The sequence below is a fragment of the Etheostoma cragini genome, chromosome 24 (assembly GCF_013103735.1).
Source record: "Etheostoma cragini isolate CJK2018 chromosome 24, CSU_Ecrag_1.0, whole genome shotgun sequence".
Lineage (NCBI taxonomy): Eukaryota > Metazoa > Chordata > Actinopteri > Perciformes > Percidae > Etheostoma > Etheostoma cragini.
This window is the reverse complement of record NC_048430.1, coordinates 964036-976775: the sequence shown is the minus strand read 5'-3', so window position 1 is coordinate 976775 and position 12740 is coordinate 964036. Positions and strand designations below refer to the sequence as shown.

Below are 12740 nucleotides of genomic sequence, written 5' to 3'. Positions count from 1 at the left end.
GGTCCCCTAATACTGTATCTGAAGTCCCTTTTATATAGACCTTAGTGGTCCCCTAATACTGTATCTGAAGTCTCTTTTTATAGGCCTTAGTAGTCACTAATACTGTATCTGAAGTCTCTTTATATAGACCTTAGTGGTCCCTAATAATGTATCTGAAGTCTCTTTATATAGGCCTTAGTGGTCTTTGATGTCTTCACATCGCAGGCATGTCCCCTCCTCGTGTCTCGGAATAGTAACCAAAGTGTGTGTTTGTGTGTCCCCTTCAATGTCTCCCCTGATGTCAGTGGAGGTTTTAATCTATAATTCAGCTCCCTCTCTGCTGCCAGCAGAGCAAAACAAATCATGGGGGAAGAGTTCAGAGCTGTCAGAATAATCTGATCCACTCCGTTTGAACAGAGGAGCTCCTCTTCCTCATTTCAGAAAAGCTTCGCATCGCCTTAAGACAGGGCAGAGATTGTTGGGTGGCTCAAAAGAAAGATCTCTCACGGACTACATGGTACATAGTACCAACAGGGCATTTTATAATACTTTAATAACCTTCAAATCCTACAAACAATGCCACAGAAACCACTGTGATGTTGGTACTGCATTTGCATAGAAAGGCCACATGTTCCATGTCATCTCTGATTGTGTTTCTATGGAAAAATCCAAACAAAAGACAATAATAGTGTATGTTCAGTAATGAGTAGTTTTAAAGTAGTAAGATATCAATGTTGCAATCTTTCATCTCATCACGTCTCTATAATGATGTTTCAATCCACTGACCAACTGCAATGAAACCGTTACTGCTTTCCTCTAATTCATATCCTAGTAAACCAAATATCTTTGAGTTGTGGACTGTTAGTTGGCCAAAAAAGACCTTTGGGAAAGCCTGTGACTCAAGGGAAGCTAGGATTGTCTTGCTTTTAGTGTTTTGTGGCCTATTACATTAAAAAAAGAAATGAAAAATCATGGCTAAAAACAATCCTTAGTTGCAGCCCCACCTCGTAAATACCTGCAGAACTAATAACATTCCCATCAGACTCACCTGCGCTGGTGTTAGTGCTAATCAGCATGCTAAATTGAGATGATCAACATGGTAAACATCCATCCATCCTTCCATCTTCATCTTTATCGGGTCGCGGGGGCAGCAGCTCCATCGTGGGACCCCACACTTTCCTTTCCCGAAGCCACATTACCCAGCTCCAACTGGGGGTCCGGAGGCGTTTCCTGGCCAGGTGTGAGCATATTAAACAATATACCTGTTAAACATCCACATGTTAGCATTCAAACAGACCGCGGAGCTGCTAGCATGGCTGCAGACTCTTGAATAAAACTCATCTATTTCCCAGGTGCCCTTTTTAAAGAGTAGCCTCCAGTGTCCTGTGACAGTTTAGGCGATTGTTTGACTCTCAGCATTTCCATCTGTGTCTCTCTCCAGGTTGTACGTGCCATCAAAAGCCAGAGAGCCCACCGCTGGCTCCCTCACACCTCTGCAGTGGTGCCGGCAGGTGCTGGACAAATCAGAGGTAGAGGTCGCCAGGAGGTCGCTGTCCCTCCGCCTGGAACAAGGTACCTAATGACACACCCTTTGTGTGTGGTAAGAAAATGAGTGATTGCCCCCCCCCCCCGGGGCGAGGTTGGGTTGTATGGCTAAAGAGTCAGCAGTGCTAGAGACTGTTGTAATAGGGTGTTATTACATTAGAAGTTATGAACACACGTGGATGTGTGTCTGAGCTAAGTGAGTCACCATGCTGGGGTTCCATTATCCCCGCTCGCCCCTATTCACTGAGAGATGCCCCGTACAACCGGTTTAGCTAGGTGTATTGGTTTACACACATATAAATACTACAGATTATTAGACACATAATCAATAAAAGATGTGATGGAGGGAAACTCACAGGGGCTGAATCTGGGCCCTTTCTAATGCATCATCAAAATATAACACAGTATCAAACCAACAGAATCAATACGAAAGGTAAAATAATATTTTACATGGGTAGTTTACTAGACCTTCCATATGGATAACATTGCACAGACAATAACAAACCTTAGACCGCTTTCTTAAAGTGCCCATATTATGAAAATAAAACGCTTTTTGTGGGATTTGAGGTGTCTCAGATGCTCGTAGCTGGTTCTCTCTAGCAGATGATTTGTGGCGTACAACAACTGTAACTTTTCTGTGTCAGCCTTTAGGTTGAAAGCTCTAGCACGTAGTTTCTATCTCCCCCACGAGGAGATCTAAGTAATGACAACAACCCTGTTGGCATGTCAACATGATACAAGCCTTCCGTGATCACGCACGCGCTTTCTTTGGGGTGCAGATGTCTAAGGGGGGGGGGGGGGGGGGGGGGGGGGCAGTTTCTTTCTAATGAACAATGCTGCAAACGTCTTTGTGGAGTTCAATCTCAGGGTGTTACTAATTTCAGAGTTGTCACTTTTCCTTGAATAAAGATGCACATTATAAGAGAATACTTAGAGCATGATCACGCTTCATCTAGGCCTAGTTGGCATCTCCAGATGTGGCTGTGTTTAGGGTCATAATGATTGATTTTCCTTATTATTACTTATGTCACTTTTATTTGTGTTTTCATAAGATCTCTTAGTAGATGAGTTTGCAGGATGCTGCTCTCCTTCAGGCTGTTTTGAACTGATGTACACAGCTTTAAGCGGGTTTTTGCCAGAAGGAACTTGACTGAGCGAATGCTCAATGACTCACACAACATGAATGTTGGCCGGGAAGAAGTGTTAAATTATTTTTCTCCTCTAGACTTTACAGCTAGATGCTCTCGCTGACTTGTGTAGGAGGCAGTCTGGCACCAACAACGTTATTTTCAGGAGTTTCAGATGGAAGTAGTCAGATAAAATGAGGGTGGGTTCATGTTGAGCTTGTGTTTATCAGGCAGCCTCAGGCAGAGATGATGATGATGATGATGATGATGATGATATACACTACGGAAACTGTGCAGTGAAATCATTGGAGTTCCCCTTTTGAAGTACAATTTTGAATTACTTTGAGTATTTTCATTTTGTGCTTAATTATTATTGGAAGTGGCAGCTCTAAAGTCTAATGTATTGATTCATTGATTAAGTGTTTGTGATGTCAGAAAGTTGTCAAAGATGAATGAAAAGTGACTAGAGCCACAAATAACACAGGTAACACACTCCAAGTGCACTCACCTTGACTGTGCCTGATGGGACTCAGCAGGACAGAAGACTGTAATCTGTCCACACCTCGTAGCATTAAGCAGATCAGTCCTGGGTCACCTGACCCGAATGTCTCGGCATCACTTAATTATATCACGCACCACTGAAGAAGAGGAAGAACAGCCTATTGAGCACAAAGAGCTGAGCGTCCCTAAAAAACAAAACAGCTGTCATGGTTACTTCAAGATCTAAAAAAGTCAAGACCTGAGAATCAATAGTGGTGTCTTAGTTTGCGTTGTCATGGTTACCGCAGTTGCCTGCCTCAAGTTTTTAAAAATAGATTGTTGTGCTTATCGACGAGACGTGGAAAAAGCAGATCAGGCTTATCGTTTGTGTGTGTGTGTGTGCGTGCGTGTGTGTGCGTGTGTGCGTGTGTGCGTGTGTGTGTGTGTGTGTGTGTGTGTGTGTGTGTGTGTGTGTGTGTGTGTGTGTGTGTGTGTGTGTGTGTGTGTGTGTGTGTGTGTGTGTGTGACCACACTTTCAAAATAGAGTATACAGTATTTTTTCAAAGAAATGCATTTTAGCATCGATATATGAGGCTAATATTGTCTGAAATTGTGGATATTGCAATAACATGATGCAACACAAGTGTTGTCTTTTCCTGGTGTAAACAGTGAAGTCTGTAACTTTGTGAACTTACCAGACTTACCAGCTTTTTATTATGGCTCTGTACAGATGACTGACCATCAACTTCTTCAACACTTGGGCTACAACTAAAGATGTTACTAATATTTTTGTTGTTGGGTTATTTTGTTGATTTTATTTTCTCAACTAAGTGATCACTTGTTAGTTGTGGTCTATAAAACGTCAGAAAATAGTGAAAAATGTAAATCAGTGTTTCCCCAATCGTGGGATGACGTATTTAAACATCTTTTTTTGTCCAAAACTCAGAGATATTCAGTTAGCTAAGACTTCCAAGACTTCTCTTTAATTTTTACATCAAAAAATGACTCAAACTAAATAGACTTTCAAATTAGTTCATTAATATAATATTATTAATAACAATAATTTAATGAATAGCTGACGATTATCATAGCAGCTCTTTTCCACAGCAAACAGGGGTAAACCATGCCTGTGAAGACCTAGTGGTACCCCCACGGTGTAGTCTGGCGGACCCTCTGATATTAATATTTGGGTCACAGCGTGGACCCTTCTCTGGGCTCAGGGCTCTCCAGTGGCACCGCCTGGCCAGCCGGTTGCATCAGAGGCGCTGGTCCTCGGCATCGCTGTGTCCGCGGGCCGAGGAATCCTCCCAGCAGCTCGGCCCTGCTATCTCCCTCACAGGGAAAGCGGGGGAGCTGTTGCCATGGAAACCGTTTACATGAAAGCATCTCTGGGAGGATGTGGGCTTCAATAACACACCGCACATTTTGATGCATCTTTATTCCCAAAATATTTATGTCACTGGTGTGGGTGGGTGCGTGTGTGTGCGTGTGGGTGGGTGCGTGTGTGTGCGTGTGTGTGTGTGTGTCTGTGTGTCTGTGTGTGTGTGCGTGTGTTGAATACAGCTTTGTCCTTTGTTAGAAGCTGTTGAATAGAGCGGTTGGTGACAGTCCCAGTGCTGCACAGTGTGCCCACTCTTCAAACATTAAACACACTGTGCATTATTGTTAGAGCCAGTTAAGGTTGTGGAGCTTTGATGTGAGAACGGGCTTTATTTATTTAAGTTTATATTACCATTTGTATTCTGAATAAATGGTCCCGTTTGTCCTGTACTGGTCGTGGTTATGGATGTAAAGTTTTATTTCTGTTGTCAAAGAAGAAGATTGAATCACTAACATTCACTTTCTCCCATTCCCTAATGACTAGATTTAATCTTTCTTTTGTGTATTTTATTGTAATTGAAAATATTTTATTAACAATAGGTGGTTCAGTGGCTGCAAAAAATAAAATTAAAACTTAGAAAAAGTTATGGTCATCTGCTTTTCTAAATAGAAGGACACTTGCTCCATCATCCAATAAAAACCTGGTTGGACACATGCATCATTAGACATTTAAATATGTTGTTGTTCATAAAATACTGACAAAGCATTAACAAATTACTTTAAAGTCTTAACTAAAAATAAGGAAATGTGGTTGTATGCAACCACATTTTGCCAGAAATCTGCTGTACTGCTTTAGTGACAAGAAGCAAGGGAAGAAGGAGAATATATATTTTTTCAATTTTTAATGCTATTTGTGTGATATATGGCTGTGAATGGAGGAACATTTTCAACAGAATTTTCTGGCCAACGTTGCTTTTAAATGTAGCTTAAACTTCAACTTTTAATGATTAAAATCAGCTGTGTTTCTCCTTCTTATCGGGTCTGCAGCCCTGCAAACTGTTGGCTGGTTGGTTTGCGTACAGAAACCATAGCAACGCAGATCTGACCATAAGCCTGCAGTAAAACCCCTGTTTAAGACACATAAGCCAAATGCGCTCTATTCATGCCTCTAAAACCCAATAATACCGGAATATCCCACGTCTTAATCCAAAAATGCTATATTCAGGAAAAAGGCCTCATTTGGAATATGCTGTTGACGTAACCTGTATAAACTTCTGAATGTTGTTCATATTCAGAATAATAACGGGTTATTGGTGTGCATGGAAACAAACTCATTGATTGGTTATCATGATCTTTGATGTGCACTTCTGATGCATGAAGTTTTTTATGATTTATTGAAATAATATCCCCACTGCTTGTGTCTCCTTCCCCCCCCCCCCCCAGTGTCCAGGTGGCGTAGCTCCCTTTCCAGCCCCTCTCCCACCCCCTCCCCCGGCCCCCCCACGAGTCGAGTGGCCGGGGTGTCACCCATCAGCTCTGCTCCGTCAGCCAAACCCTGCTCCACTCCCCTGTCGTCTGACAGACACGGTAACTCAGGACGGGGCTGTTTTTGATTTAAAGCCTTTTTACCTCTGCAGCCGCTCTGACAAATACTTGTGTTATTGAAATCCAATTTTCTCCCTTAGTTCCAACCCTCTCCTCCCCGCTCCACCCGGTCCTCCATCGGACGCTGAGTCCGTTAGGGAAGGATCTCTCCCCTGTTTCGGAGAGGACTCCGACCTTCTTCCCCGCCAACCGCAGTAAGCCCCGATGCTCCTGCTTTACACACATCTTACTTCCTGCTGTCCTCGTCTCATGTGGAACAGAACATCAGTCTGAACACTAACTCTGCTTTGTATCGCAGTCCGGATATTAATGTGCAGGTATTTAACTGGTTATTGAACTGGGTCAGCCACCCACATCCGTGTTGCCGTGTAAGTCGTGGGAGTGAGGGAGTATCTTCCCGCTGCAGCTTCAAGCAGCGTTTCAGTTGCAGAAATCCCACCGTGCCAAAGCCTTATGTGCATTATTCGTGATGGAAAGAAATAATGTTCCAGACGCAGCAGAGAGGGCAAGGCTGCAGGGAACGAGAGAGCCCACATTGGAGTACTGCTCAGGGTTTCTGTGGTAACTGCCACCGGGGCTCATTGTTGGCTTTTTTAGCCCAAGGCTCAATTCCATGATGGTGCTCATCCAAACAGCATTAAAAAAACAGGGCTTACTCCTTGTTTCTTTTTTTCCCTTCCTTTTACATATGTATGTTGTGTGTTGTTCCAAAAATAAAACTTTCATCTATCTGCCACATCACCAATATGGTATTATGTTATTCAGGGTCATAGCCAGGATTACCAGGAGTCCACAAACCAAACTGTAAAAACATTTTTGATAATAGTTTGTTTTTTAAAGACAACTCATGTAATTAATTCATATGAAATTATAGATTTTGTAAAAATAAAAAATTGCCTTCCCACACATATTATTGAGGTGCATGATTTTACATATTTGGGTGCTTATAGTTTTGAAAAAACACATAGAAATTCAGCTGCAACATGTCCAAACTACTGAGGATACTAAAAGAAATTTCTGTCAGCCGTTTTAACGCTGTAGGGAATATTTCAGTAGTTCCACTACCATTGTAATCAAGTTAGAAAATATGGAAAGTGTGAGTAAAAAATGAGCCAAAAAGCCTCATAAATTCTGCAGAAAACTTGGCCTAAGTTACCACATTAGAAAAAAAAAAGTAACTGAAATAACAGTAATAATGGAAAGGATTGTTTAGAGAGCCTTCACAGTGCGTAGATATCAGGAATATCATTAACCTTAACGATGTTTCTGCCTCACTGGTACTTAATAGACTCTTATTCTCAGAGCCAAGCATGAGCCTTCATTAGTTTGGATCCTTCATCTTCACGTAGAGGACTCTCAGAAGACTCAAGGGCTTTTCTCATTACTGAGCGTTGTTGAGCTGCAGTGACGGTCTCGTTTGTCTAACACTGTGTCAAACAACTTGAAAAGGTAAGATAAGGAGTCAAACTCTGTTTTCTGACACTGGTTTTCTTTCTGTTTTGCAGGCCGCAGCCTCCGGCGCTCCGCCCGCAGTCTTCAGTCATCCGTGGACAGTGACCTTGGTTTTTCAGAGGTGGAGGACGACTCCATCACCCTGGGATACAAACTGCAAGACCTCACCGACGTCCAGGTTATGGCCCGACTGCAGGAGGAGAGTAAGTTATTGACTCTGTTCAGATTTAAACAACATACACCCAACACTAGGCAAGAAAACGTGCAGTAGTTTGGCTCTCCAACAGGCCTGATGAGGGGATTTCTGTCCCCAGAACTGCTCCTGCTCGGAGAAATAGTGTATAATTTAAAACTCCAAATTGCAGGGAAGAGAGGCTGCAGGCTGGATGTTCCTTCTTTTAAAGCTCTGATTCCCTGAGACATTGCATGGAGTAAATTTAGGGATGAATAAACCATTTCTTTACAAAACTCCTGTTTCTCCTAAACCTGCATTTCAAGCTAAATCTAGTCAAAATGATTTCTGAACATTACTGGTAAAATGTATTTCATGTTTTATTTTGGTTGTTATTTCAGTGTGTGTGTGTGTGTGTGTGTGTGTGTGTGTGTTATTGTGCGCCAACTGACTTGTTCTGCTGTTCATCCGTCTCTTTGTTCCCTCCTTGCTAATATTTTAACATATGGCACCAGATCTCAGAGCTCATCGCTACTTCAGCTTCATTAATCCCAGGAGGTGATGATTGTGTGTATGTGTGTGTGATTGTGTGTGTGTGTGTGTGTGTTGCACGCTGGTCCTCATATCTCGCTCCCCCAGGTCTAAGACAGGACTACGCCAGCACGTCGTCCGTCCTGGCCAACCGCCGCAGCCAGAGCTTCACCTTCCAGCTCAGCCAGCTCAGCGCCGGCCTCGACCTGGAGGAGGAAGACGAGGACGACGAAGACTACGGTCTCCTGCCCCCACCGCAGCCGCGCCTCACCCGCCTCCCGCACTCCCACACTTTCTCCAGCATGCGAGACTGGCGAAGAAGCACCAGCTCCCTGTCCACCCCACCTTCCACCCCCTCCACTCCGCCTTACCCGTCCGCAGGGTTCGCCTTCCAACCTCAGCCCCAGGGCCTGGGCCCGGGCCCGGGCAGCCTCTGCGCAGCCGAGCAGCACGGCTTCAGACCAGGATCAGGTGAGAAATGACTCCGATGGACCTGCACCAACGTCTGCAGGGTTCAGAATGAGCACCATCTACCAGCCAGATGCTGGTAAAGAAATACTAGTGGCTGGTAGAGTTGCTTCACTCACCAGCCATAAAAACAACGGGGATCTGTTGAGTACCAAAAATGTTAATTTTTTAATATCTGACCCTAATGTTAATAAGAAAAGATGAGATAGACTTTATTGATTCCGCACTAGGGGATATTCTCATGTTACAGCAGCTCAAAAATTCACATTAAATAGAAATATAGTAGGAAAAAAATATAAAAAGTATTATAACAAGTAGAAAAACAAAGAGTAACAATATTAAAATTTTCAACTTCAAGTCAGAAAAGTGAAGTAGGACAAGACTGCTTAGACTTTCTATACCGTTCTCATTGCTGTCAGTAGTACTAATCCGTTATCTCTCTGTTTATGTTTTGTACCTGTAATATTTCTGTGTGTATTTGTATACTGTATATGTGTACGCTGTTACGCATATTGCTTCGGGGGAAACTATCATGGCGTCCAGCCGAATATGAGAGTAAGTCAACATTGTCTTTCACTAAATGCAAAGTGTAATGTAGGCCTTCTAACCTCCTAAAACTTTTAAACCTCGTTTTTAAACAATATTCTAACCTTTCCGTTATTTAACCCATTAATTCATTACCTGTGACTGTGCTTTCTTCCAATTTGTCTCATTTTGAGATGCCACCTTCACTCTCTAACATGTTGTGATGCCCAGGCTGACCCACACCGACGTCCTCACTGTGCCACTTAATAATAACTCTTCTTAAGCCTCTGGTACAGTTGAACCCTGTAACGCCCTCGGACAGGCGCGTGTTCCCGTCTCTGAGGCGGGGACGAGAGAGTCTGATGGGATTAGAGTTAGGAGAGTTTATCTGACTGAGGAGGCTGTTGTTACCCGAGAGATCCCAGCTCGCTGTATGTGGCCTCTTAAGGGATGGAGCTGTAAGACAAGAACACCAAAAAGCAATCAGAGGTGGAAAGAGTACAAAAATAATATTCTACTCCAGTAAAAGTATGATTACTTTGAATTTTTACCGAAGTACAAATACAATTACTGGGATAAAATTCTACTCAAGTAAAAGTTAAAAGTAGTTCATTTAAAATATACTCAGAGTAAAGTTCATTTCTTTCTAACAGCAAATGGAGATCTACTTTTTTAATATTTATACCTTTTTTTTAAATACCTTATAAACCTTATACTTAAATAGGAATTTAATTACTTAAATACTTAATTAAATCAGTCTTTTCTGATTTGTTAAGGGCACAGAGCCAAAAAAGTTAACAAATAAAATTTTCAAAAGTAACGAAAAACCTTTTTATTTGAGTTTGTTGACATATATTTGGCCAAAACAACGGATTTGATTTACAATGTAGCAAAGTGCAACACGTTAAACACAACATATAACATACGTACATACATACATACATACATACATACATACATTAATTACAGATTTTTTTTAACTACTCTAAAGAGTAATGACACAAAAAACTACTCCATCATAAAAAGGCGAGTTATTGTAAGTTGTTACTTTCAAACTCTGAAAAGCAATAGTATGTATGTACAGTATATATATATTTACTGTATTTATGTATGTATTTACAGTAAAACAGCTCTATTTTTCCAGTACAGTCTGCTCTAGTGCAGCTTTTAACTTCCTTTCTTTATGTTTGTCTCTTCTAGATAAGCTGCGGAGGAGCATGCCTAACCTTGTCAGAGCTCCCAGCATGCCTAGTGTGCCCATTCCAACCAATCCTAGTGCTTCCCCTTCTTTGCTTCGTAACAGCCAGAGTTTTGATTCGCCCAGTGGGCTGGCTCGGCTGCAGTCCTTCAGTAAGATACGGATTTTCTCATATGCAAGTGAATATGTATTTTATTTTTTATATATGTTTTTTATTAAGGATCTAATGTAATCGTGTATCTGTTGTCTCCATCCACCTCCAGTCCCCGCCCCAGGCCAGCTGCAGAACAGAGTCCAGAGCGTCGGGAACTTCTTCACGTTGTCACGGCAGCCGCTGAAGGCCACCGCCTACGTCAGCCCCACCATCAAGGGCTCGGCCCCCCTGCCGGCCTCCACCAGCCTCCAGTGTCTGAACATCAGCAGCGGGGGGAGCAGCGGGGTCGCCACTGGCATCCCTATGCTCAGCAAACCAACGGGTGGAGCAGGGGCGGTGTCTTCCACCCCAAACACGCCACGCAGCGGCCTGCCCCGCCCCGCCTCCTTTGTTGGCACCCCAAGCTCCACCCCCCGCAACAAGGGCCAACCACCGCGGAGGTAACCCTTCATTTTATTACTAGCAGAGCTGCAGGGATTAATCAATTAGCTGTTAACTGTCATTGAATAATCAGTTTAAGCGTAGGCGTAATTGACAGTAAATATCTAAAAATGTCTCCCTTTTACATAATTAAAGACATTTGCACCTTAAATTGGTGCAGAAAAAGCACAAGTTGTTGCAGAAAGCCTCACAGTCCAGGGTATGAAGCTGTAGTTCGTGTTGAATGAGGATGTCTTCTGCTGTCTTCACTCCTCTAGGAAAGTAACCTGAAGACCTTTTTAGCTGTGGACAAAACAAGACATTTGACAACGTCATTTTTCACTATTTTGATTTTATAGACCAAACAACTAATCGAGAAAACAATCAACACATTAATGGAAAAATATAATAATACTCGTTTGTTTCCGCCCTAATTGCTAGATTAGAAAATGTTTGTGCTCTCTTATAAAGGTTGTCAAATATGCATAATTGGGCGTTTCCTTTATCATTTGCTGCAGTTTACTGACGCCTCCAAAGAGCCTGTCCACCCTCAGTGCCCTTCGGGACAGCAGCTGGAGGGACGGCTGCTACTGATGGACGGACGGACGGATGGATGGACGGATGGATGGACGGTCTGGTGGAAACCCCGCAGGCTCGGGTAACTCACCACACCTCAACGTAAAGCTTTCCCTTGGGGACATTTGAAGGGGTTTGACCAAAAAGTACTGTAACCCTCAAAGTCCTGTTTAGAAGAGTCCTCCAAAAGGGCCGTAGGTGGACTGCTCTCTCTTGTCATCCATTAAATTCTATGCAGAGTTTCTTCGGGTAAGGCGGGATGTCTTTTTTCTGGATTTGAGTGTTACTCCTGAGTTTGGGCCGTGCCAAGGGGAGTTGTTCCCTGTTGCTCTTGTGCAATAAACTGGCTGTAGGGTACCAGTAGTACTAACCGGCTAAAGAGGCCTGCCACTTTTTCTAAAAACAACAAGCCTCACGATACTGTGTTTATTTATATATTTATTTTAAATACCTTTTTTTTTAACTAATCAGGTGTTTTCCCTCTGGCAACAAGCGCCAAAGATGCTGCTAAAAATGAATCCATCCCTGTTGGTTTGGGCACGTTCGGCCTCATTTTTACACGGCCTCCTGTATGTATATCTGTGTACAAAGCTTATTATTAAATGGCTATTTATATTAATATATATTGATGCAAAATTATTGAATTTTAAATGTGACCAAAAGGAGAACGTGTGAATGTGTTTACAAAATTGTCTCACCATGGTGTCACTAAACTGTGCATATTAACACTTTGAAACTGTTGAATGCCCTCTAAGGGATCTGTTCTTGTTGCACTTTGTATAAATCTCTGAACTTACTGATGTTCTTATCTTCTGTTGACTAATGGTTGCACTTCCTTTTACATTTCATCTTCTGGATTTTTTTTTTTTTGTTGTGGGGAAGATTTCAGTCACACACAGCATAATGTAGCACCGTGTCTTTGTAATATTTGGCTTGTGTTTTTAAATGAGCGTCTCCATGGCACATTTCACAAATCCGGACCCTTTTGTTACTGTGATGAGCTGAATGTGTGAAACGTTTTAATAAAACACACTGACTCAAATATGACGTTTTCCCTCAGTACTTTATGTAGAATTTTAACCTGCAACTTTTAGGTAAATGGTACAGGAGTTTACATATTAATTGCCTTTGCTTTAGAAAGCAAAGTAACCCTTTTCTTTAAATCCAACCACAGTGTTGAGTCATACA

At 42.4% G+C, this 12740-nt stretch overlaps 1 protein-coding gene across 5 annotated transcripts in view; it reads left to right on the top strand.

Annotated features, from left to right (window-relative positions):
- Nucleotides 1–12740, top strand: part of LOC117939261 (SLAIN motif-containing protein 1-like) — a 23781-nt gene that overhangs the window by 1597 nt on the left and 9444 nt on the right. The window contains exons 2-11 of one of the 5 annotated variants that reach the window (XM_034864458.1): nt 1421–1551; nt 5895–6038; nt 6137–6250; nt 7562–7711; nt 8320–8682; nt 9223–9234; nt 10405–10554; nt 10666–10996; nt 11495–11578; nt 11611–12594. In XM_034864458.1, coding sequence (XP_034720349.1) covers nt 1421–1551; nt 5895–6038; nt 6137–6250; nt 7562–7711; nt 8320–8682; nt 9223–9234; nt 10405–10554; nt 10666–10996; nt 11495–11570 — 1471 coding nt within the window. In that variant the 3' untranslated portion in view covers nt 11571–11578; nt 11611–12594. Of the gene's footprint in view, nt 1–1420; nt 1552–5894; nt 6039–6136; nt 6251–7561; nt 7712–8319; nt 8683–9222; nt 9235–10404; nt 10555–10665; nt 10997–11494; nt 12595–12740 lie in introns of those variants that run through there. The other 4 variants (XR_004655551.1, XM_034864457.1, XM_034864459.1 and 1 more) reach the window with 4 other exon arrangements.